This window comes from Staurois parvus, unplaced genomic scaffold (genome assembly GCF_062004578.1).
Source record: "Staurois parvus isolate SC_StPar_1 unplaced genomic scaffold, SC_StPar_1.0 ptg000668l, whole genome shotgun sequence".
NCBI lineage: Eukaryota > Metazoa > Chordata > Amphibia > Anura > Ranidae > Staurois > Staurois parvus.
Genome location: NW_028318464.1, coordinates 3715083 through 3742335, shown reverse-complemented (window position 1 = coordinate 3742335; position 27253 = coordinate 3715083). Strand labels below are relative to the sequence as shown.

The 27253-nt window shown below is 42.2% G+C and overlaps 1 protein-coding gene across 1 annotated transcript; it reads left to right on the top strand.

Moving 5' to 3' along the window:
* The first annotated feature begins 323 nt into the window (after nucleotides 1-323).
* LOC149447844 (putative G protein-coupled receptor 34) lies at nucleotides 324-26998 on the top strand. The gene is made up of 2 exons (XM_089651951.1): nucleotides 324-422; nucleotides 20975-26998. Exon 2 carries the CDS (start codon nucleotides 20982-20984, stop codon nucleotides 22041-22043), a length of 1062 nt encoding a protein of 353 aa, XP_089508077.1. The 5' UTR covers nucleotides 324-422; nucleotides 20975-20981; the 3' UTR covers nucleotides 22044-26998.
* Nucleotides 26999-27253: the final 255 nt, after the last annotated feature.

Genomic DNA, 27253 nt, shown 5'->3' with positions numbered 1-27253 from the left:
GGACTGATGTGAATGTACAATATATATGTACAGTGCTGCGTAAATTGACGGCGCTATATAAGTGCCTGTAATTAATAAAAAAATAAAAATATACATAAGACAGTAATTTTAGAGTACAGCTGACAACCATTGAACACCAAGGAAAGTTTGTTGGGATGATCATGAAACAGTTGTCAGCTCTGGTTTACTCCTAGCTTTTACATGTCACTCTGTCAGTGTTCCATAGGGCAGGGTTATGGGGCTGTGACTGAGCACAAAGATTCTGTGAACCCTCCCATCCCCTCTGAATAGAGAGCAGAGGAAAAATCTCAGAGTTCAGATGGGGGAGAGCAGGTGACAAGGAGGGGTATTCCACTTCACATCATCTAGTCATTTGTCACAATGTCACACTGAGGGACACAAGTCTGTGATTAGCTGCACTGGTGAGTCTATTTACTTCTTTTCTTGACATTTAATGTAGCCAGGAAATGCTTGAAGTTAAACCACCTTAAATTTCCACACTGTGCTACAAATGATAATCACGTTTTTGTGGACCTGTCAAAGGTTTTCAAAGGTTGGCCATTATAAGCCAAGCATCTGAACAGAATCAACAGATCGGAGATATAAGAGTTACCTTGCACCTGAACCCAGCTGAATTTTACTGCTGACTCAGATTTTTTTTTTGTATTGGCGAGATTGCAGCGGATGCATAGTTCAATCTCAGTTAGTGGAAAAATAAATTAATGTCTCTTACTAAAATTTACCAGCATTCTTTGACATTCTGCTACCAGAGCTAATGATTTGCTTGAGTTCTGTTGCTCATTATCTTGTACTCTAGCCATTTAGTACTACCTGTTCTTGCGTGTGTTCTTTTTTTTACTGCCAGTAGACTTTAGATGAAGGGTAAGGTATCACTTTTAAAAACATTTCCTTACAAAAAACTTTTTTCATAAACATGTATGCTTGGATTGTTTAAAAGACTATGCCTATGGAAGAAGGACAGCAAGGGGTCATCTTCAGTATTCTTTATCCAGACAGAATACAATATTGATCAGCTAGAGAAATCCAAATGGAGCTATCAGGTCTCCTCTGAGGGTAATCAGCCATGCAATGTATTGAGAAGTTTAAAGTCCCAATAGATGTCTAATATTTTTCACAATCTACCATAACCAACCAGTTGAGGAAAAATAAAATCTACAAGTACTTTGATTTTATCTGTCATTTACTAAAAAAGGTAAAAAGTGGTAATCCATAGCAACCAGTCAACAATCATCTTCCATCCATAAACTGATAAACGATTAAATCTGATTGGTTACTATGGGCTACTACCATATACACATCATGACTGTTCTTGGCAGTACATTACAAAATCAGTTTATTACAGGGCAATGCTAGGTGAAGTACATGATACTTCGCTTAGGACCAGTGTTTTGTTTAATTACGTTTGGTTATTACACTGTGATGTGTATGTTTATCTTTTCAAAGTGTGGCTTTGTAATTGCGCTACTTCACCTGAAGTATTGTGATTTCAAAGCTGCTGGTCAGTTCGATTTCATGCATGGCTTTCCTGACATCTGTGTGACTTCATGCACAGATGTCTATGCAAGTCGCACATGAAATTGCCAGAAATAGTGCAGGAACCTTTTTTCAAAATTGGTGCTGCACTGATTTGAACAGTTCCATAGGCACAAATAGGGTGCAACTTGTCAAGCAATTTGGAACTGTCAAATCACATGACAGGTTGCACCGATGTGAACCAGGGATCAAAGGTGCCCCTACACAACATATAGCATTGGTTTATTTATTACAGATATTCATATAGCACTGACAATTTACGCTTCTTTTTGAATTTATACATTCACATTAGTGTCTGCCCGCATGGTGCTTACAATCTAAGGTCCGTCTATCTTCCATACATACTTGGGCCAGTTTAGACAGGATCCAACTAACCTAACCAGCATGTTTTTGGGGTGTGGGAGTAAACCAGAGTTCCCGGAGGAAATCCACACAAGCACAGGAAGAACATGCAAACTTCATGCATATGGAGCCTTGGATGGGATATGACCTGAGCACCCAAGTGCTGCAAGGTACAGTTGCTATGCACCAAGTCACTGTGCTGCCCTATAATGTTGGTAGTGGGTGGCCATATATGTCTTACTAAGAACAATGGGCCTTTCTTCAAACAAGGTGCTTTCTCCCCTCTACTGGGAACTGCTGTGATCTTTTTTCCCTATTATGTGATGGGTGTTGGGGTCACACACAGTCTTCACAAAAAAAGGAATTTCAGTCAATTAATTGCAGAGTCATTTTTATACATCCGAAGGTCCGTTTACAGCAACCCTACATGATTCAGTTGTCATGAGCAAGCTCAAAAGGATCCCAATGTTTGTCTTTACATGGCAAGCTCAGACCTGTACATCTGATCTACTAAATAAGTCTGTGAAAATGATCACCATAGGAAAAAAGTGTAACACTCTCCTGTACTGTATAATGTATAGTGGTTTCCCAGGAATGAGCAGTTGCTGATTACAGTGAGATCTCTCACCAGGAGGTCATTTACATTTGTGAGATGCTGGTTAGAATAGGATCTGCTGAAAAGAGGCTACACACCAGTGAACTTCCCAAACACAGCTGTTGTGATATGTAGAGATGTGTGCTTACCTTTGCAGTACACTAGTAGAATTTCTTTTAAATATTTGTTCGATTTTCTAATCGTTAGTGAGGTCAATCGACATTGGATTTGACTGCATTGATGAATTTGAAGGAACAGAATGGATTTTTTGTTTTAACAAATTATTAACAGCGAATGTAAAGTGAGTGAAAGTAAAGTCCATTCATTCCAAAATTGAATGTTAAAAGCAAATGACATTCGTCAAAGCTTTGAATGCACTGAGAATTTTCATTCATTTGAAAATCTTACAGGGGGGGATTTGCTAAAATTGGAGGGGCAGGATCTGATACCGCTTTGTATAGAAACCAATCATCTTCCAGGTTTTGTTGTCAAAGCTTAATTGAACAAACTGAAGATAGAAGCTGATTGGCTACTATGCACAACTGCACCTGAGTTGAGTGCTACAGTTTTAGTAAATCTCCTCCATAGTGTATAGTCAGCTTTAGTCAGTAGAAGACAAAACATTCTTCCTTATCTTCATTTTATAATCTACACAGGAACCCTTGGGGGGGTTAAGCCGGCCATACACAGATCAAAATTCAGCTGGTGCAGCAGGAATCAGACATATTTTCAATCTTTTTTGGACCGACTAGTTGTACTGAAGTTGATGTATCAATTGGCTTTGCTACAACCAGCTTGTCAGGTTATTTTCAGTCAATCACTGCCGGTGGCTATAGCCAGCAGCAGTGATCATTGTATTCTGACAGCTGGGAAACCTCCCACTCTCAGAATACAATAGCGCAATGGGAGGGATTCCCCCATTAACACTGACTGTTTTGATGGGGGAATCAAGCAGTTTTCTTTCCTTCAACTAATGCTTGAAAGAAAATTGCATAATGTATGGCCTGTCTTAGTAGTTTCCAAATTAGGTAATTATTTTCTGATAATCAACACACATGCTGGGCACATCGTCCTTCCATGTCAACATCTACTATTATCCACTTAAGCAGAATTGAAAATATTATTGCCTGGTTATTACATCTGTTTGTCTCTATGGTCATCATTCAAGGTTGCCAACCATCCAGAAATTTACAGACATTGTGTAATAAAGGTTGTCTATAAGATATGTAAAAAAAAAAAAATGGATCCTTTTTTGATTTTAAGGATCAGCCAGTCACAATATTTTACTACTTTAATATGATGGAAAATTTGGTGGCTGCATCGTAAATAGAAGTTGGGTTTCTATGTTCCCTAAGGCTGCATGTGCGCAGGCGTTTAGCCGCATTGTAAATCCCAGTTGCAAGAATCTACTCATTCCTGAGGCTGGGACTGACAACTGGGTGTGACTAGCTGTGGCCGCCGAGCCCATACAGTGCAATGACAGGCTGTTGGCGGTTGCAGCTATTCATGACTGTTCATTCAACCAGCGTTTATCTGTGGCGATCATGGCTGGACGCACTGTGTGTGGTGACCTGAGTTTTTCTACATTGGATAAATGCTGGTCACCACTAGGATACATAGGAAACAATTGTTTTTTATATTTATCTGTTCATGCTACAACTCTGGTAAGATATGCGGTGTGTTGCCACTACATGTCAACGCACTGAAACTTCAAATAAAGTTGAAAAAAAATGAAAAAGTGGGATGCAGTGTGCATGAGCTGCGATGTGCATTAAACTGCTCCCAACTGGAGCCAATGCTAAGGCTGACCATACATTATACAATTATTTTGTATAATTTTCCTTCAGATTTACCAAAACCATATAATATGAGGTCAAACCTAAACACTTTCAATTTGTATGCAATCAGGCAGGCCCTTGCACTACATAGTTAAAGGTAAGGCTGCTTTCACACATCCATTTTTCTTCTGCTTTTGCGATAAAAAAAGGAAGAAAAACGTGGGACCATGTAATCCTATGGAACTCTTCACACTGATCTGTTGAGGGTCCACAGTATTTTTTACAGTCCTGTTTGCTGCATTTTTGGTGCAGGTTTGGTGCAGTAAAAAAAGCACCAAAACCGCACGTTCCCATGGAAATGAATGGAAAACTCAGCAAAACCATTGCAATTTTGGTGCGTTTTTTTGAGTCACATGTTCTGTAAAAAATGCACTGAAAACGCAGTGAAACAAGACAAAAACGCTGTAAAAATGCTGCAAAAAACATACATTTTTGCCATATTGATACCATGGATCAGTGTAAAAGTAGCCTAAATCTAAAAAAAACTGAATAAGACAACTGTGTAATGTATGGCCAACTTATCACTAGCTTGCATGGTAACCCTGTGCTTTACTTTTGCAGGCTAATGTGAACCTAACTTATGCCAGGTTCACACCTAAGCGTTTTCTGCAGTGTTTTGCAGAAATGCAGTACAATCCATTTAACATGATTTCCTATAGGACATGTTCACATCTGTGTGTTTTTACCCTGTGCGTTTTTTGAAAGCAAAAATTTGCATTTTTGGTTCTATAGACTTCAATGGAAACACTGCAGAGAAGCATGTATTGAATTTTTGCCATGTTTTTGATCCCATGCCCTGGGACATGCAGGGAAGAAGTCCCTGCACTTCTTCTGAAAACACAGCCCGTACGGGAACCTCGGTTCCCAGTACGGATGCGATTTCCAGTGCGGGCTGTGTGCGATTAGAATCAATGGCACCCGCCCGTGGGTCTGCATTCTTCTGTGTGGGTGGTACAGCTGCACGGATTTTTGTGCGGATCCACAGCAGCACCACACGCACATATGTGAACCAAGCCTAAAAGTGACATGAGATGCTTGGCCATTGCTTTTCTTATGAACAGTTATTTGTTACAATATACTATATTTACAATGTAGATAATAAAACATTACTATCAAAAAAATGATACAATGCTGACAATGCTGTCATTGTGTCCATGCTACAACTTGTAAAGGTGGCCATAGATGCATCATAGTTTCTCTCTATATGTGGCCACTGCTGTTGAACAGATATTGATTAACCAATCGGCTTCTGTTTAGCCTCCCTGTCTGATAAAAGCTGCTTGATCAGTGACTGCAGTCAGAGGCTGCAGAGCTGATCTGTGTATTCTCCCCACTGTCAAAACACAATGGCACAGCAGGGAGGATTCCAGTGTTATTTTCCAGGCAGCTTTAAAATAAATAAATAATATATATATATATATATATATATAAATTATATTTATATAATTTTTTTTTTGTTATTGTTATTGAACTATTAATGAACACAAAATAGAGGATAGCAAGTCAGACCATTTTTTTTATATTCAGCTGAATGAATTGTTTCTTTAAAAATGCCATTATAACCCAGCCTGCTGCCTCTGTGCGTCTTCTTCCTCTACTTACAAGCATACATCTCTATATTTCCTGTACATTTACATCATGCATGGGAAAGAACATGACAGAACTTTTCAAGAAAAACCCCAAGTCTGGTTAGCTCTCTACAATTTGCAAAGATGAGTAAATTATGTGACTGAACACGTGGACCACATACTTCATCTGCATGAAAGAATCACACGCTCTTTTTTTGTAAAAATAACTATGACTGCAATGTGTGACAGTTTATTAAATGCACCACATTTATTTGTTTGTACACAGTCAAGTACCTTAAATCTAGCAATACATGTACAGATTTTTCTTCTTCAGCCTGCAGACTGAATGAGAGAAATCTAATAGATTCTTCCATCCAAGCAACAGAGTGTGGATGGCAAAATCTCTCCTGCCAGCTATTATATTCTGACTGCCAATACCAGCAGCTGTCAGAATACCCAAACAATGGCTGCATCTGATTGGATGCAATCGCTGTTGGGCCAACAATTTTCTACTTGGCTCTTTCAACAAAAAGCTAACAGGGTCACCCAAAGCTCACATTTAGGCCGATTTAGCAGCAATTGGACAACATTTGTGCCATCAATGGCAAACTAAAAGTGGTATAAAACCCAAATGCAAAGATGTAATATTGATTTGGTGGCTTCATTAGTTTTCTTATTTAAGCTTTTCTCTTTATATTGTTACCTGATGATCCTGACCATAATGCCCTTCTTATTTTAGAATGTCTGCATTTTGGATGAAATAGTAAAGCAGACACCTTTGGACAGCAGCATTGTCAAAGAAGGGGAGGATAGTATAGACTAGCAGATTGAGGCTAAGTTCACATCTATACAGGTTGCGGCAGATGCGTTTCTCCAGTGCATTTTGCGCTTTTTGAACACATGTTTTTGAGTGCTTTGCATTTTTGTTTGCTATTAGAACAGTATGACAGTTCTGTTCATGTGATTCGACTTTGATAAAGCTACTTGAGTGCCAGAGAGTGTAAAGGAAAATCAAGTCGCAAAGTCGCACTACATGAACAGAACTGTCATACTTTTCTATTGGCAAAAAAAGCAAAACGCATCAAAAACATGCCCATTGTAAGTACCTTGAAGTCTATTACATGCAAAACTCAAACTGCTGCCTCCCTGATCCTTTCCAAAAAATGCAATGGCTCAATGCACAGATTTGAACTATATCCACAGGCAATCATGTTAAATGGGCTGTAGTGCATTTCTGCAAACTTGAAAAATGCACTGAAATCCGCATAAGTGTGAACCTAGGGTGAGATGGACTTGACTAACAAATTGAAGCTGAATTCCAGCTCACACTTTATAAGCTGTTAGAGAAAATGTTTTTTCTTTTGTGGATGAAGGTTTGACACAAAAGAAAAAAGCTTGTAAGCAGGGGTTAGTATATCTTTTAGTAAGGCCCCTTCCCTGGGTGTAGTTGGTGGGCGGAGTATGTACCCATTTATAAGCTGGAGTGGGTGGAGTCCAAGTCAAAAGGAGTATGGGAACAGGTTATCCCTGCCTATGCAGGTTTGTAGTCTGGAAAAGAGATGACCCTTTAAAGCAAGAATGACAAGAGACTCTGGATGGAGGTCCACACTGGAAGAATTCTTAATTGAGGAAGAGTGTGTTGAGGGCTCGAGAGGAGACTATGCCACTCCCCTTCTCCCCCCCACCATTTGAGCTTTCACGGTTGCCAACAGAAGAGTGACTTTGTGCTCCTGCCCATCCCTCCTCCTGTCAGCAGGAGAGAGCCAGTGCGGTGGTAATGGAGTCAGATGAGGACAACTGCGGGCTCTACACAAGCACTGCTCACCATCTGCCCCATTTCTTCTTCACCTCCATTTTCCTGGCCATGGAAAAGGAACCAATCAGCAGGCAGCCAGCAGGATCTAGGGACATGTAGTCTCAGAAGACAGGTGGCTCCAAGAAGAATAACAAAGCATGGACTACAGCAGCCAGACTGCCATGGACAAGACAGGGGAATTGGACTGAAAAACGTTTCCCAGGCAGAGAGGGGTGCGACCAGGGACAGAGTGGATAGAGGGGGAGAGAGAGAGCTGGGTGGTGCGGATCCACAAGAATGCAGGTTGGGTGAGATCAAGCTGGAGAGCAGAAAGAGTCCAGATCGCTGAGCCCATTGAGGGATACACACAGGATATCTACATTAATGCTTTCTGTGTCCCTGGTAGACAGGAATTTTGAATACATTCCACTACAAGCCTATTCTATCCTGGGAAAGAAAAAGTGTTACAGATTCAGTTAGAGGGACATATTGCTGCCAAATTCAGTTCTACCACCTTACCAGTTTAATCACTTTCCATCCAAAGGGACAATACCCCTCCTGTGCACCAATGTAAGGGCCCCATCAAGCCGGCAGAAGAGTCATTCCTATATCTTATGTTTAGTTTTTCATGAGATCCTCTTTATCAGAGAGGTAAACCCTGACTCTGGTTACCGGGAGCCCATCAGTGAGCTAGCCTAATGTCTTTTGCTCTTTTCTTCTCTACTCACTTGGGAGAGGAACCTCTCAAAAAAAGAGCCAACACGTAAGCTCTGAGTCCTGCAGTACAGTTTGGGTCTGCTTAAAGTGGTATTGTATAGTGTTGTATTGTTTAACCCTAATATGTAGTTTTCATTTGCGTACAACAGACATTGACCTTTCTGTGATTATACTCTTGATAATTTGACTTCAATATAAACTGAATAATCATCAAAAGTGTGTGTTTATTCCTTCAGCTGTGCATCTATTCCTGGTAATATCCAGGATAAAAGATCCTTATTTGTGTTTGCAGTGATTTCCATTCAGCTAGGTGTGTCAGAGGGGTTGTGGTCTTTCTTGGGGTTGAGGTGCAGAACAGAGCACCCATATTTACTAAGTGCCTCCTTCGGGGGTGGCGCTACAAGTCTAAGAGATGATTGGACTTGCTGAGTTCAAGTCTATAGCACTGAAGTGCACTGTACTGCTGGTCTGAAGTGTGCAAGAAGTAGCTGTGCGGAATTGTTGACCTGTTATCTCACAGCAAACAACATTAACCTTTTTCTGCCACCTCCAGGCCCTTTATCAGGTTCTAAATGCTGGGAGGCAAAGGTGGGCGTTTAAATCATGTGACTGCTGTGATTGGCAGTCACAGAGATCACATGATCGCAAGTATGCCTCGGAAGCTTTCCAGTACCCACCAGTTACTGTGCTGGGAGTGCGCTGTCAGCACAGTAAAATGTTTACTGTGGGACGCATATATATATCAAAGCCCACCTGCCGGGAGGCTGAATAAATGTGTACAGCTGGCGAGAAGTGGTAAAAAAATCTATTCATGTGGGCATTATTCATCAAGGTAGGCCTCAGACCAGGAAGATTTGAGTAACAAAATAGGATAACAAAATTGGGTATCAAAACACACCATTTACAGGTGTGTTTTGATACCCTATCCGAAGAAAAAGGGTGGACCCCCTGGCCAGCTTGGCAGGAACTAGTGGCAATTCAGGGCTACCAACAAGCTGACCATTGTACCCCTGTTGAATGGTCTGATAGGGACACACCTCCTCCTGCCCTCCCTCCATTGAGACAAGTTTTTTCATTGATTACACATATGATTATAACATAATCTGTGAATGGAAGAAATAATCCTGTGACTGATCAGACTGCTCCATTCACAGATGGGGGTGCATTCAGTGTAATCCATGAAAATTTTTTTCTCAATAAAGGAGGAGGAAGGAGGGGGCGTGACGCCGTTGGATCTCCTTTAGTGCAGCTGAGCCTGGAGACTGAAAGTTATTAACACCCACAGTACCAGAAGCTCAGCAGCAGGAAGAGGACAGTGAAGCCTTCTACAGAATCCAGGAGCCTGCACATCATGGGATATCCTTCATTACAGGTAAGTAATGTAACTAAAGCTGTAGAGAGAAAAATGTTTCTTATCTAAACGTCAGCTTTAAAATTGTGAGGGCGTCTAAGAACAATACACTGTTCTGCATATATTTTAGGAACCAGCCAGTGAATGCGTGTTCCTCATGTTTTTGTGGGTCAGTGCTTCATTTTAGGATTAGGATTTTTTACAGAAAAAAAAAGTCAGCACTTGCAGGAGGCAGTTCTCATATTTTTATCATTACAAGCCCCCTGGTTCAAGAAAACCCATGCTGAGGCTGTCATGGCTGAATTCCTTAGGAAATTGCTAGTTTCCTGGCTGCCTCTGGCCCCAGTATTTAGTGAGTCACTATCTTGGTTGAAGGATGCAAATAGTGAAAGGTAGAACTCCTCATCTGCATACTTTGTCTGGGTGCTTTTGGATCAACATAACAGCCAAGAAACTAGAATTTTCACAAGAAGAATCGAGCAATAGCCACATACATGCTGATGTCTCCTTTTAAAAAATAAAAGTCCTCTGTTATGTTGATCCAATGTTTTTCTTAGTCACTGACTTTGAACAAGCATACAGATAAACTTCACTGACTTTCATTATCTGCATGCTTGTTCCAGATCAGCATTAAAAGCACTGAATTCATACAAGCATCTAGCATTTTCAGACAAATGCTTGTGATTTTTGTCTAGCAAATGTTTTATAAACCAAACCAAGGTGTTGTGGTTCATAGGGCAATACATAGGATGCAACATGCAGTAATCAACACATCTAATATCACCGGATATCTATTAGACAGTAGGCTACTGTGCTTAGTACATCCCAGTTGCACTCTACTCTGCCCAATCTAGTAGACCTGCTTCCTTTATCTTTTTTTCAACACAGGATTTTTTTTTACCTTATTCACCCAACTTTTTAAAATGAAACCACCATAAAGTTAACCACCATAAAGTTAAACAACAAGCTGAGTAAGAATTCACTTTTAGACGTGGATTGCCTCCGGCCTGCCAGTGAACCCCTGGACTGTGTTTTCTCAGTGTTGGTTGTTAATTCAGGGGACCACACTCTTTGTGCCTCCTAACTTTACATGTTCTTGTAAAAGATGCAGCTGTTGGAGCTGTGAAACTCCTGAAAGAGACTTTTCCCATAGCAGATTATGTGTCTCTGGGTTGACATTGGTCCGTTTGTTCACCCTAAGCAGCTTTTCTTTTATGTAGAACAAACTTAAAGCTGTGACACCGTGCTTTTATTGCAAAAGAGGATGACTGTTTACTTACCACCATACAAGCTACTCTATGTTTGCATTAGCATTTCCATTTCCATTGGCCTACTGGTGTGCCAATGGGATGAACAAACCAGACTGGAATGATGAAGCCTTTCATTCATGATCACAGCTATTTAAAGTCTGGGTGAACTTTGGACAGCTTCTACTAAATCTGAGATCAGTCCCATGTAATAGAAAAAAAACTGTATATACAGTATACAGTGGATATAAAAAGTCTTCACATCCCTGTTAAAATGTCAAGTTTCTGTGATGTAAAAAATGAGTCAAAGAAAATCATTTCAGAACTATTTCCACCTTTAATGTAACCTATAAACTTTTAAGGTGGAGGGAAGTAAAGATAAAAAACTAAAATAATATGGTTGCATAAGTGTGCACACCCTTAAACTAATACTTTGTTGAAGCATCTTTTGATTTTATTACAGCACTCAGTCTTTTTGGGTATGAGTCTATCACATGAGTTGTCACATGTACCATACAGCCAGTACTTGCCAGATATTCCTGCAGCTCCTTTAATGTTGCTGTAGGCCTCTTAGCAGCCTCCCAGACCAGTTTTCTTCTCATCTTTTCATCAGTTTTGGAGGGACATCCAGTTCTTGGTAATGTCACTGTTGTGCCATATTTTCTTCACTTGATGACTGTCTTCACTGTGTTCCATGGTATATCTAATGCCTTGAAAATTCTTTTGTACCCTTCTCCTGACTGATACCTTTTAACAATGAGATCCCTCTGATGCTTTGGAAGCTCTCTACGGACCATGGCTTTTGCTGTAGGATGAGACTAAAAAAATGTCAGGAAAAACCTACTAGAACAGCTGAACTTTATTTGGAGTTAATCAGAGGCACCTTAACTGATGGCAAGTGTGTACTGACTCCTATGTGCTCAAAGCGGTACATTTTTTTGCATGGAAATATGTATTTTTTTTGTTGTAGGCCTGTAATTTTTAGGAATAACTCACTGAAATCTGTCCGAACAAGAATCTAGTAAACATCCCGGGTAGGATAAAACTTGAAGCACGAAATCATAAATTATAATTTAATAAATAATCATAAAAAATAATAATATATTAATAATACATTTAATTCAATAATATAATCAAACCAAAAACACTGAAATTTGAACTATAGCGCCAAGTTCGCACATCACTGAGCAAAGTCGCAAAATTGTTTTCAGTGTCTGATGACGAATTTCCCCACGAATCATTATCACTCAATTCTGCAAGTAGTTCTAATTTACTATCGCTGTTCTCTAGCTGGTCTAAAACCGCTTTTGACCTAAAGGGACGCTTTTTGGACGCCATGGACGTTTCTCAGTTTCAAGGCAGAAAGAACAGTATAAATACAGGCAGGGTGCCGGACAAAGAACTCGGGACAAAATGTATGTGAAATGCTTTGATACAGTAATGGTTTACTATGTGATTTTAGTGAATGTCACTTTTTGTCATTTTCAAATGTTCCACCGTTCCGTCCCCCGTACGTCCCGATGCTCGCAGGGGACGGAACCCAGATGACAGAGGCCGGCATCCGCCAGATTACATTTCCGGGGACACTGCAGGAGGGACATCGCAGGAGCGCAGGACAAGGTAAGTGATCGAGGGATTGCGGAGCAGTGACGCATGGTAAGCCCGAGTGTAGCTCGGGGTTACCGCTTGTGGTACTAAAACTTTACCCCGAGCTACACTCAGGAATACCGCCAGGGAGGTTAACATGATTTTGAATGTGATTGCTCAATTCTGAACACAGCTACATCCCCAGTTATAAGAGGGTGTGCACACTTATGCAACCACAGCATTTTAGTTTTTTATGTTTACTCCCCCTCCCCCCCAAAAGATTTCAGTTTGTTTTTAAATTGAGTTGTACAGTTTATAGGTCACATTAAAGGTGAACAAATTTCTGAAATGATTTATCTTTGTCTAATTTTTTTACATGATAGAAATCTGACATTTTAACAGAGGTCTGTAGACTTTTTATAACCACTGTGTGTATATATATATATATATATATATATATATATATATATATATAAATATATATATATTGGAATGGAGGTTAGATGCTAGTTGGCACGACTTAAATAATTATACTGTAGAATGTTTAAAAATGTTAAAGTCCATTTACAATCAACAATGTTCAGTCAGATATACTGTACATTGAATCTCCATCATCATAGTGTTACATTCAGTTTAACTTTACAGTTGTCAAATTTAACTACAGAATAGAATAAGCACCTGAGTGTCACCACACTGCCCAGTACCGTCTGTGACCTAAGCCTAGGTTCTTGCTTATTCAAGCTCGTTTGCATACACACGCAAGAAACGCGGGTACAGAAGTCCTGGAACCTCTTTTAAAAATCGGACCATATGGAAATTCCTGGTGTTGCCCCACCATGCAGTTCAGTGTGTGCAAAAGAGCAGTGCGTAGTATGTGAACCCCTTGGAATTAACTGGTTTTCTGCAGCAATTTGCCATAAAATGTGATCTGATCCTCATCAATGTCACAATAGACACACAGCTATAGCTTAAGCTAATAACACATAAACAATTCTAATTTCATAGAATCTCTAAGGGATTAAGGTGTGGACTCTGACTGGGCCACTCCAAAAAGAGCATTTTCTTTTTCTGAAACCATTCTGTGGTGGATTTAATTCAGTGCTGAGGGTCATTGTCCTGCTGCATCACCCAATTTCTACTAAGCTTTAGCTGGCGGAAAGACACCCTGACATTATTTTGAAGGATATTTTGGTAAACTTGGGAATTAATTTTCTCCTTGATAATGGCAAGTAGTCCACACCCTAAAGCAGAGAAGCAAGCCCAAATCATGATGTTCCCTTCACCATACTTCACTGTTGGGATGATGTTTTGATGTTGGTAAGCTGTGCCTTTTTTTGTGCCATAAATCCTGCAGAGTATTCTTCCTGAACAATTCAACTTATGCATGCGTTCCCAACCCACACATACACTATATTGTCAAAAGTATTGGGATACCCCTCCAAATCATTGGATTCAAGTGTTCCAATCACCTCTATGGCCACAGGTATATAAAATCTAGCACCTAGGCATGCAGACTGCTTCAACAAAGCACACTGGATGTGTTTTCTGGAGTGAGGTATCACGCTTCTCTGTCAAATTGATGGACGTGTCTGGGTTTGGCAGTTGCTAGTAGAATGGTACTTGCCTGACTGCATTGCGCCAAGTGTAAAGTTTGCTGGAGGGGGGAATATGGTGTGGGGTTGGGCTTGGCCCCTTAGTTCCAGTGAAGGAAACTCTTAAGGCATCAGCATACCAAGACATTTTGGACAATTTCATGCTCACAACTTTGGAGTCCTGACCTCAACTCGATAGAACACCTTTGGGATGAATTAGAGCGGAGACTGTGAGCTAGGCTGTCAAGGTCCTACCTTTCCTCAGCCCTTGTGCTGCTCCATGTGCTGGCATCCATCTTAGGTGTCTGCAAAGCATTGTGGGATCCTTTATGCTTTCAGCCCTCTGCGGCTCCTCCCCCAGGAGGTGGCGGCTTATTACATATAAGTTTGCTGTTTGTGACTGTCCATTGCATTTGTGACCTGCCTGTTGCACAACAGCAAGCTCCTGTTTAGCTCCTCATTGCTTTCCTGGATACTGACTCGGCTTTGGCTAAGACTCCTCCTGGCTTCTGACCCCGGCTCTGTCGACCATTCTTCCTGGCTCCTGATCCCGGCTCTGGCGACGATTCTTCCTGGCTACTGATCCCAGCTCTGGCGACGATTCTTCCTGGCTCTTGACCCCGGCTTTGGCTACGATTTCCGCTGTTGGACTTGCATAGACTCTTGTCTTATTTTTATATTAATAAACCTACCTTTAATTGCACCTCCTTTTGTGTCTGGCTCCTCGCTCCCTGACACTACATGAATGCCATGAATCCTGACGGTGCAGGTATGCCCCCGCTCCCCATGTTGGTTTCCAGACTTGATCAGCAGGATCTCTTGTTGGCTCAGTTCGCTCAGGCGTTGCAGATGCTGCTTGCACGCACAGCGCACCTTGCTCCTGGTGCTATTAGACCGGTTGTCACTCCAGTGGTCGCTCCCGTTGTTGCTCCAGTTGTTGCGCCTACCTCCGCATCTGCTGCCGCACCTGCGGTGCCCAGAGGTATGACTGGTTCAGCCCTCCTTCCACAGCACTTTGGGGGTTAACCGAGTCAGTGTCAGGGTTTCCTTAACCAAGTGGGCATATATTTTGAATTGATACCCCACGCTTTTCCTACTGAGAGGTCAAAGGTGGGCTTCCTAATCTCGCTGCTCTTGGACAAGGCCTTGGCCTGGGCAAATCCCTTATGGGAGAACAAAAACCCTGTGATTCACGAGTTTGCCGGTTTTGTTGTCTTCTTCCGTACGGTATTTGATGTGCCTGCTCGCTCCACCTTTGCTGCTAAGCTGCTCATGTCCATGCATCAGGGTTCTTGAACCGTTGCCGTTTAAGAATGCTTGCCCAATTCCGTTGATAACCGAGTTGTTCGACCGCCTCAAGGGAGCAACGGTCTTTACTAAACTTGACCTTAGAGCTGCATGCAACCTCGTATGGATCAAGGAGGGCGATGAGTGGAAGACCGCGTTCAACACCAGAACCGGCCACTATGAATCCCTGGGTATGCCCTTCGGGTTGTGTAACGCGCCCGCGGTCTTTCAGGAGTTCATTAATGATGTCTTTTGTGACTTGTTGCAGCAGTGCGTGGTGGTTTACTTGGACGACATCCTGGTTTACTCTGCGTCCACGGAGTCTCATATCCAGGATGTTAAGCGAGTGCTGCAACGATTACGTGAGAACGAGCTTTTCTGTAAGCTCAAGAAGTGTGAATTTCACTGATCCCAGGTTGCCTTTTTGGGCTACATCATTTCCGCTGTGGGATTTTCCATGGACCCTCAGAAGGTTTCGGCGGTTCTGCAGTGGCCTCGTCCCAGTGGTCTTCGGTCCATTCAGCGGTTTTTGGGATTCACCAACTATTATCGGAAGTTTATCAGGAACTGAGGCCAAGCCTCTCTCAGATCTGACCAAGAAGGGCAGTAATCCTCATGAGTGGTCATCCGAGGCCATCTTAGCTTTCGAAGCTCTGAAATCCACCTTTGCTTCGGCTCCGATACTGTCTCATCCCAATCCTGGATTTCCTTTTGTCCTTGAGGTTGATGCATCTGAGACGGGAGTAGGCACCCTCCTGTCTCAGCGTCGGTCGCCCGATGGACTCCTACTTCCCTGTGGGTTCTACTCCAGGAAGCTTTCCTCTGCAGAATGCAACTACCAGATTGGAGACAGGGAGTTGTTGGCCATTATTCAGGCTCTCAAGGAGTGGTGGCACCTGCTTGAGGGTTCTGCGGTTCCGGTTCTCATTCTCACTGACCACAAGAACCTGACGTATCTCTCGGAAGCTAAGAGGTTGATGCCCTGTCAGGCCAGATGGGCTCTGTTCTTGTCGCATTTTAACTATGTGGTCTCCGATTTGCCTGGCTCCAAGAATGTCAGGGCTGATGCCTTGTCGCGGCAATACTCTGAGCTGTCCAGGGAGGACTCTGAGCCGACCTCGGTCATACCTCTGGATCAGATCCTGGCTGCCATTTGTACCAGCCTGACTTCTCCCCTTGGGGAGCAGCTTTTGGCGGCTCAAACTGATGCTCCCTCTGAGAGACCGGCTGGTAGACGTTTCGTACCTGAGGGATTGCCCATCCGCTTGCTGCGTAGCTACCATAATTCCAAGACCGCCGGTCATCCAGGGAGGAACCAGTTGTCTTGGGTCGTTTCTCGTTTATTCTGGTGGCCATCTCTCCGTTCCGACATCGCCTCATATGTAGCGGCATGTTCTGTCTGTGCCCAGAATAAATCTCCTCGGCATCTTCCATTGGGCCTTCTGCAACCCATTCCCAATGGGAAGCGTCCCTGGTCACACCTGGGCATGGATTTTATTGTAGACCTCCCTGCATCTCGAGGCCATACGGTCATTCTTATGGTCATTGATCGTTTCTCCAAGATGTGCCATTGTGTTCCGTTCAAGAAATTGCCGACTGCGCAAGAACTGGCTACGGTTTTTCGCCAGGGAGATCTTTCGCTTGCATGGGTTGCCTAAAGTGATTGTCTCGGACCGTGGGAGCCAGTTTGTGTCCAGGTTCTGGCGCGCCTTCTGCTCCCAGTTGGGTATCAAGCTCTCTTTCTCTTCGGCCTACCACCCGCAGTCCAATGGGGCTGCGGAGCGTTCCAACCAGGCCCTGGAACAATTCCTTCGCTGCTATATCTCTGACCATCAAGACAATTGGATCGATCACCTGCCATGGGCAGAGTTTGCGAGGAACTCGGCTGTCAACTCCTCCTCCGGGATGTCTCCCTTCATGGCCAACTATGGGTTCCAACCCGCTGTATTGCCGGAGTTGTTCTCGCCACAGGACATTCCGGCTGTGGAGAACCATCTTGCTGCCCTGTGTTCCTCGTGGGGGCAGATCCAGAGGTCCTTGAAGGACTCAGCTCAGCGCCAGAAGCTCCAGGCTGATCGTAGACGGTTGCCCACACCTTCATACCAGGTCGGAGATCGAGTGTGGATGTCCACTCGTAACCTCAATCTTCGGGTGCCCGCACCGAAACTGGCTCCCCGTTTTGTTGGTCCTTTCTGCATCCTCTGCAGGGTGAACCCGAATGCCTATGCCCTTGCTCTTCCTCCTGGGATGCATATCTCCAATGTCTTCCACTTATCTCTGTTGAAGCCTCTGGTCTGTAATTGCTTTATTGCCTCTCCACCTTGGCCTCGTCCTATCCGGGTCGACGGTCATGAGGAGTATGAGGTGAACCGCATCCTGGACTCTCGGTTGGTCCGCGGTCGGGTGCAGTTCCTGGTCCATTGGTGTGGTTATGGTCCTGAGGAGCGTTCCTGGGTTCCTTCCACAGATGTTCATGCTCCTGCCCTCCTCCGCACTTTTTACGCCCGCTTTCCACAGAAGCCTTATGTTGAGCCGCGGAGGGGGAGGGGCCCTTGAGGAGGAGGTACTGTCAAGTTCCTACCTTTCCTCAGACCTCGTGCTGCTCCATGTGCTGGCATCCATCTTAGGTGTCTGCAAAGCATTGTGGGATCCTTTATGCTTTCAGCCCTCTGCGGCTCCTCCCCCAGGATGTGGCGGCTTATCACATTTAAGTCTGCTGTTTGTGGCTGTCCATTGCATTTGTGACCTGTCTGTCTGTTGCACAACAGCAAGCCCCTGTTTAGCTACTCATTGCTTTCCTGGATACCGACTCGGCTTTGGCTAAGACTCCTCCTGGCTTCTGACTCCGCCTCTGGCGACCATTCTTCTTGGCTCCTGATCCCGGCTCTGGCGACGATTCTTCCTGGCTCCTGATCCCGGCTCTGGCGACGATTCTTCCTGGCTCTTGACCCCAGCTTTGGTTACGACTTCCGCTGTTGGACTTGCATAGACTCTTGTCTTATTTTTATATTAATAAACCTACCTTTAATTGCACCTCCTTGTGTGTCTGGCTCCTCGCTCCCTGACACTGGTTTTCTCGTCCTTCATCGGTGCCTGACCTCACAAATGCGCTTATGGAAGAATGGTCAAACATTCTCATAGACACACTCCTAAACCTTGTGGACAGCCTTCCTAGAACAGCTGAAGCTCTTATAGCTGCAAAGGGTGGGCCAACTTAATGTTGAACCCTATGGACTAAGACTGGGATGCCATTAATGTTCATGTGCCTGTAAAGGCAGGCGTCCCAATACTTTTGGCAATATAGTCTATATATATATATATATATATATATATATATATATATACACATACTCGGCTGGTTCAGTAGGGTGAATTTGAATTTCCATACATGGCCATTCCCGATTGACAGCAAGTCAATCTAACAGTTCTACTTCTGTCAAACGTGAATGTTGGAAAATGTTTGTCAATCAGCGGCTGTAGCCAATGGGCTGCAGCTGCTGGTCAGTGTATTCTTACAGTGGAGGAGACCTGCTGTCAGAATACAATGGTACAGTAGAAAGATTCCTGCATCCACCCTGTTTGTGTGGATGGGGGAATATGTTTGTTTGTTTTTTTCGATCAGATCACTGGCTGATTGAAATAAAGCGAGTCGTCCATAGCTAGCCTTAACAAGAGAAATCACTTGATTCCACCATCCATGCTAAAAGGATGGATAAATCTGTAGTACCAGCCACCCAACCAGTGCCTGCATATGAAAAGTTTCTAAAAAATCGGCTTTTTTAGAGCTGAGTGGTTGCTGACAAAGCCACCCAAGGAACAAATTTCAGTTGATTCAGCAGGAATCATCAAAAATGTATATTCTTTGTGTATGGATACCTTTTATAGACATAGCCAATAATATCTAGGCTATGGTAAACACTTGAGGTATTATGATGACATTGTACAAAAGCTTACCGATAGTCTGGTAGAAGAGAATACTGACGGGTAAGACAGTATTGACTGGTAGGCCCATCAGTGGTGCTTATTAACAGGGTGTCTTGGGGTTTATGTAGGTCCACAAGAATATGGACCTGGTCACAGAACGTTTGCACCATCTGTCTTTTGTCATTATCAATTTGGCTCCAGACAGCAGAATGGATCATATAAGCCTTCTACAGTTTTTTTTTGTCCATCCATCGTTGATGGGAAACTTAATTAACCTAGACAATGTCTCTTGATAATGATCAATAGCTCAGTATTTTGGGATTTGGTGCAATCACAGCAGGGTAATGTACCATGGCTTGATGTACAGCTGTGCATTTGTTGTGCTGTCCCATAGGAAAAGGCATCTATGGTATCTGTTTGGTACATCTGTGTCATTCATTTCTAATTAATAAACACATTCCCCTTTGAATACTTATTATAGTGGTACGGTTTACTGTAATCCAAACATACTGTACTTTGGTTGGGTTGTGTACAGTGCTTCACCACTTCTCTATTTCTGTAATATGTTTTGTCATAGGATGTCAAAGATTTGCGGTATGTCTCTACAATGTGATTCTGCTTTCCAAGCTGCTCCCACATTACATCAGCAAAAAAAAAAAAAATTTTCGGATGGTTTTAGAAGTATTTTCCTTTACCGTAAAACCTGGTCATTAACTTCTCACCAGCTGCCCATACTCACCTTCTCTTTGCTCACCCACAGCTCCATTCTGCCATCGGTAGCAATTATAAATACCCAGTACATCTATATATGGGGATCACATAATATATTTATCTTTCTCCCACGTCACAGTGCTGGTGCTTAATGACTGACTGAACAGGAACCTAGCACTGTCACTTATGGTGGCTAGGAGAGAATCCTCAGCCCCATGTAAACAGAGACGCAAAGGAAAGTATAAGCAGCATGGAGGGCAGACATTTAAATTAGCATGTCCAGTGTTATATACTTTTGATGTTCCTAATGGTAATTACACTCAGGAAAGGAAAAAACCTTACCACAAATGTAGTCCAAAAAAAGAGGTGTTTACTTTGGATATAAATTTGTTATGTTGGAGGGCTATGAAAAGGAAAATGGTCCAGATGTTTATAGAGACACTGTTATTTTGCCCATTCAAGTGATAGTGTGTCTCCCTAGCAGGGTATATTCATGTTCCCTCATGCCTCCTAACTCTGTGTCCCTTTCCCCTTTGCCTCCCTTTTGGGGGGTTATGTATGTATCGTGAGTCTCATACATGGTTTATGACTCTTTTATGCTAATAAATAGTTGTATGTATATTATTGTGTGGTCTCCTACTGTGCCTCAAAAACCTGCTAGTTTTGCCGTACTTTTATTGTCCAGCCTTTTTTCTTGTTATTACTAGGATGTGGCAGTAGAAAGCTCTTTTGTTATTTTTCACTTTCACTATGGCCTAAATGGGTAAAAGTGTCTGTTTAAGTGATCCATGGCAAGATATTTAGTGTTTTTTTTTCTTTAATGCTATAAAACTTTCTTTTTTAACTATTGTGATGTTCCTTTCCAGGTAGATAATGGATGTTCTTATGGATTTTTCAACTCATTTGGCCTCAACAACATGGACTGTGCAGATTGAAGAGAAAACATCTTCGGAAACAAATATATCTATTGCACCTACTTTCAATGGCTGCCATATTCAAGATGGAGTGCTATCCTTAATGCTACCAGTAGTGTATTCACTTGTTTGCGGTCTTAGCCTTGTTAGCAACATTTTGGCTCTGTTTGTCTTCTGGACAAACTGTCAAAAGTGTACATCAATGGTCATATACATGAGGAACCTTGCCATAGCTGACCTCCTCCTTGCCCTTTGTTTGCCCTTTCGCATTGCCTATCAGAACAATAATGGACCTTTGCTCCTGTGCAAGATAATAGGTGCCTTTTTCTACTTGAACATGTATGCCAGTATCATGTTCCTGAGCCTTATCAGTATGGATCGTTACTTTAAAATAATCCGACCTTTGCAACAGTATAAAATTCACAGTGTGTGTTGGAGCACCCGAGCCACTCATGTTGTCTGGGTGATCAATCTGGTATGCATAGCACCGTTCTTGTTTGAAAACAAAACTGATGAACCTTGCAGTCAAAAGTGCTTCCACTTTAAGAAGAAAGGAATTGTGGCAGCTGCAATCAACTTATCGGCAGTTATTTCTTTCTTTGTCCTTCTGTTTCTTTTTGTCTATTTTTATGCAAAAATCTCAGCAAAGCTCCACCAAGCCTCTTTGGGAAGAAACCAGCCACAAACTAAAAGGAACAGCAATCGGGCCATGAAAAAATCTTTTATTGTCTTGATTATATTTATTGTATGTTTTGTTCCTTATCACTTGGTACGTGTGCCCTATATACTAGCCCAGATTGATACTATTCCCAGCATGGCCTGGAAACAGACATTGCACATCACCAATGAATTGGTGCTGTGTTTGTCCACACTCAACAGCTGCCTGGATCCTGTGATTTATTTCTTCTTGTCAGACAGCTTCAAAAGGGCTGTAATTTGCACCATTCAGGGAAAGCTCAAACTCATTATGAACAATCAGGACAGATCATCCTACTGCAACAGATCTGTTACTGATATGTAAGACCAAGCTTTTCTGCTGTGTTTACAGTTTCCTCCTATGGAAGCACCTGTTTCTCCAATGGTTGATGGTGGCATACAGGGGAATGGTGTTCTTTACAGAATGGAAAAGGAGTTATTGCAGCTTTTTACATTGTCATAGCATAATTATTATAATCTCACATGTATGATATAATTACATTTTCATTGTTTAAAGGGAATGTATAAAATGAAAAATAGAAATCATCTTTGGTTTTGCCCCTTCTTTTTGGGTAGAGGTTTCCCAACTTGGCTCAGTGTTATGTAAAAAACATTTTCCTACCATTTTTCCTTAATTCACTTACGTTCCCCATAACTTGTTCATAAATGAGCATTAATGGAAACTAAAGATGAAAAAAAAATAGAAATTAAAATCTCAGCCCCAGGTTCTCCCATTCTAGTTCCCACTCTGGAAGAGGAGAGCCAATCTAGAAGGGGAAACTGTTAGAGAGAGCCCCTAGCAGCATTTTATGGGAGTCTTCAGACCAATCATGTAGTGCTACATGGACCTCTTCCTCTTTGCTTCTTCTCCTGGCTTGGGTGTCCTTAATAATGCACAAAGTGGTGCTGCATCATTACACTATGAGTGCACGTGATGATGCCCCTAAGGAGATGGGCTTATGGCACTATAGGGTTGATTTACTACAGGCAAATAGACTGTGCACTTTGCAAAGTGCAGTTGCACTCTGCAAGTGCAGTTGCTCCAGAGCTTAGTAAACGAGCAGAAGTTCTGCTGACTTCCATCATCCAATCAGGTGTAAGAACAAAGTCTTCTTTTTTACTTTCCTCGCACATGATTGGGTATTCTTTACAAAGTGAAGCTTTACCTCATATACTAAGTTCTGCAGCAAATGCACTTTGCAAAGTGCACAGTCTATTTGTCTTTAGTAAATCAACCTCTATATACTTTCAGTATGTCTTCAATCTTTTGGGTTGAATGATGCTGGGCGTCATTCAACCTAGAAAACTAAGAACGCATAGGGGTTGATTTACTAAAGGCAAATAGCCTGTGCACTTTGCAAAGTGCAGTTGCTATGGAGCTTAATAAATGAGGTAAAGCTTCAGTTTGCAAAGAGTATCCAATCACGTGCAAGGAACAAAACCCCCAAAACATCAGTTTTGCTTGCACATGATTGGATGATGGAAGTTCTGGAGCAATTGCACTTTGCAAAGTGTACAGTCCATTTGCTTTAGTAAATCAACCCCATAGTGATGAGATCAAAGTGGGAAGTTAGCACTGGAGAAGAGGTAACAGTTTTTTTTTACACCTGCTGTGGGCAGTTTCATAAAATACTCTGAAATTGGGCTTTAAATTTATTTCAATTGACCAATATTACTGTAGTTATGGCCTAACAAGATATCGAATGAAACAATGGCATGTGAGGCCACAGAATTTCAGGAAACTGACCATTTGTTTTTTGCAATACCCATTACCTGCAGCAAAAACATGTTTTATATGGGACACGGAGATGTGTGGCCAAAGACATGCATGTAAGTGAAATCCACTGTAATATATAAATAATAATTTGTGACAAATGTATTAGTATTCAGTGTAATGCTTTGTCTTGAAGGTTACTCACATTGTTTTAATGTGTGTTCAGTGAAAATGTTCTTTTTACATACATACCAAGAAATTAACTGTGCACTGAGTCCTGCATGAACTCTTCCTTTGGGCATAAACCACAATTTGCAGACTTTCCCCATGTGTGAAGTAGAGATGCAGCATCCTGCATTAAAGCAACTCTACAAACTAGACATTATAGACTCTACGTAGATTGTTTAGTATTTTGGAGTCCCTTATAACCAGCAATGGAACTCCTATGTGACAGCTTATTTTGAATGTTGCATTGGCAGAAATTACCATGATGGCATGACGATGACTTACTTTATTTAGTAGTATAAATGATGTTTTGCAGTTTACAGAATTAGGGCCCATTCAAAGCTTTGTGTCCTGGTGCATTACATGTGTGCTTTTTTTTTTTTTACCTGTTAACATGCATTACAAAAATGCCTTGCATTGGACCAGAACAACATATTTAAAGTGATATTAAAGGTTTGGCCTTTTTTCAAAAAAACATTATTACTATTGTTACTATATTATTTTTATTATTACTTGCCTGCTCTGTGCAATGGTTTTGCACAGAGCAGCCCCAATCCTCTTCTTCTTGTGTCCCCCCGCCAGCACTCCTTGCTTCTCCCCCTTGACCGGTGCCCCCAATAGCAAGCCACTTGCTAAAGGGGCGCTAATGTGTACTCGCTCTGAAGCCTCACTCTATGCATCCATAAGACACCCTGCTCTCTCTCCTCATTGGCTCACTGGCTGTGATTGGGTGCCAATGACTCCCATTGCTGTCTCAGCCAATGAAGAGCGGGAGTCCCAGGACAGCTGAGGCCCACTGGATCGAGAGGGGGCTTAGGTAAGTATTGGAGGGGCTGTTGAGGGAACAACACACAGAAGGTTTTGTTACCTTCATGCATAGAATGCATGAAGGTAAAAAACTTTCAGCCTTTACAACCACTTTAAAGAGGCGCTAGGAAGTTTCAAAGTTGGATATGTAGTCAGATTAAGGAAAAGCTCAAACAAGATTAATAGTTCCAGCGAAGCGGCTCCCGCACAGCAAGGCACAGCAAGGCAACGATGGGCAACACAACAGTAGCTCAAACCATAGAAATACAGAAAGACAACCACTGTGTTTCAAGAGCAACACAACTGCCCCTTCATCAGGTCTCAAAACAGGATAAAACTTGGATGATCAATGAAAACATTGACCTCACAGATCTATAAAATCCTCGTTGAGTAAGAATGTAACAGTTGTTAAGCAGCAGTGGAGCTCAGGAACTGTTATGTTGCTATTCCAAGAGGAGGGATCAATACTAGTTCTAAGGCCCCTTGGACACAGGCATTCTGATTAGGTCTGACTGTCAGCCTACCACTGGTTCCTTCCGAATACAGAAAAAACTCCCCAAAAACAGAAAAGGACTGCATCTGACAACTAATAGATCTGACAGGAGTCTGTATGGGCTGATTTGACATCTGTCCCATCTGTCCTGCAATCAGCAGGGGTTCTGCTCACAGATCCCCTTTTGATCAGAGTGGACTCTGCTTTGTCTGTGTGAAAGGACCCTAATACAGAGTCCACTCAAGTTTTCTATTTCAATGGTTTTTATTAAATTTTAAACAGTATAAACAGAGGCAATAAAACACGCCCACGCAGGGGCTATCAATTGCACAGATAAACAATATGCAAAATAAAAAAAAAAGGAAAAACAATGCTCTAATGCCAACAGGGCAAAAGGTACGCCCACGCAGGGGCTATCAATGGCACATAAGTTACAAAACAGTAATGTAACTGGTTATAACAACTAAATGCAGCTGCCCAGTCACACCAAAAACAGAGAGAGAGAGAAAAAAGAAAAGAGAGAAAGAAAAGAAAGGGAAAAAAAAAAAGGGGTGGGGGCAAAGAGCAGGGATTCAAGAGCGCCAATACCGAACGCCATTACATCCCCAGACTAGCCGGGGGGAGTGAGGGAAGGGCATATTGCAACCACGGCTCCCATATTTTCAAAAATTTACGTTGGGAGTCGTTGCGGATACTCGACATCTGTTCGTTGAGCATTATAGTGGTCATACGATCCCGCACCCCCTGAAGAGGGACAAACGGACTCTTCCAGGCCTGAGCAATTGTTCTAGTGGCGGATAAAAACAGATAGGAAGCCAACTTCTGCTGGTGAGCTAAGAGGCCCGGTATGGGGCAATGAAGCAAGGCATACCGAGCATCCCGGCGTATGGAGAGATGGAACAAGGTGAAAAGGAGGCCAAATACACGAGAGAGTCCACTCAAGTTTTATCCTTTGTTGAGCCCTGATGAAGAGGAAGTGGTGTTGCCCTTAAATGCTTTGGCTGTTTTTATATGACTTATCTACCAACAATTAAATGTTTTGTACTCTTTTATTCAGATGATTGGGCTGGCAACATGCCAACACATCCCCAGTAGAAAAAAAAAAAAAGTTCATGCAGCATTTTTTGTCAACAAAACACATCACAACACACGGTAGTGCTGCAACTCATGTGTTGGAACTGGGTTGCATCAAAATGAATGGCACTGCAATGCACTAATGCAAATGTAATGTACATCATGTATTGCATGTCACCGCAATGCACTACAATAGTAAGGTGTAGATGGGGCCCCAAATTAGAGTCCATCCCTAAACCATGCTTAACATCATGAACTGAATTCCACGCCTCCTCACCTTCTATAATCAGAAAGGTTTTTCACATGAAAATGTGAATAAACTCACAACACAATCCCTACCCAGCCCAGTCACCACTGCACTCAGCTCCTTGGATAATTGTCTTTTGCCCCCATTGTAAGCTGATGTAGTGGCCTGGGCATTTGAAAACCACACTCTTATATCTGTTGGGTCTCCGTTCGGGAACAAAGAAGGCTCAGAGAGATTTTCATTGGTTAGTGTGGTCACATGCTGATGCTGACCAACTCCCACTCATCATTGCAAGAATTATGAGGCTATGCAGTCTTTAGGTTGTGTACTGCATTTTTCAAATATCCAGACCACAACACCAGCTTACAAGAGCGGAAAAAGATAATCATCAAAGAAGATAAGTGTAGTGGGGACTAGGGGGTTGGGGAGGATGTTGTGAGTTAGCTCACTTTTTCATTTGTTTGTGAAAAGGGGAATAACCTTTTAATTACTGACGTTTCTGACTCTTGAACTGAATATTTAGTTGAAGCCACTTACAAAATGCCACTTATTTTGACTCCCACTGAGTCTCTGCATTAATTAAAGGGCTGTTGTATAGTCCTCCTGATGATACATTTTAAACCTGTGATCTTTGTGTCCAATATTTGTTAATTTTTTGTACCTGTTTTCTATTTCACAATTATTTTTTTTATTAATTAAAAATACATTTTAAAAAAGAAACTCTTTTAAAATTTCTTTCAGGTTTACCAGCTTGTAATAAATGAAATGATATATTTTACACATGCTGTAGATCTATATATGTAGTGTATTCACTGTTGGCAATTTGTTTTTTTTTTGTTTTTTTTTCACTAGCTAGTTTTAGTGAAGGTTTTAACCCAAAGGCTAACAACAGCTGTACACGCTGGAGTTCAGTTTTCAAGCTGATGCAGCCGACTGCCCTGGTTTTACTACTCTATAGCTATTATAAATCACTGG

Coding starts and splice junctions, on each gene's coding strand:
- LOC149447844 (XM_089651951.1), top strand. CDS start 20,982: ATGGATGTTCTTATGGATTTTTCAACTCATTTGGCCTCAACAACATGG.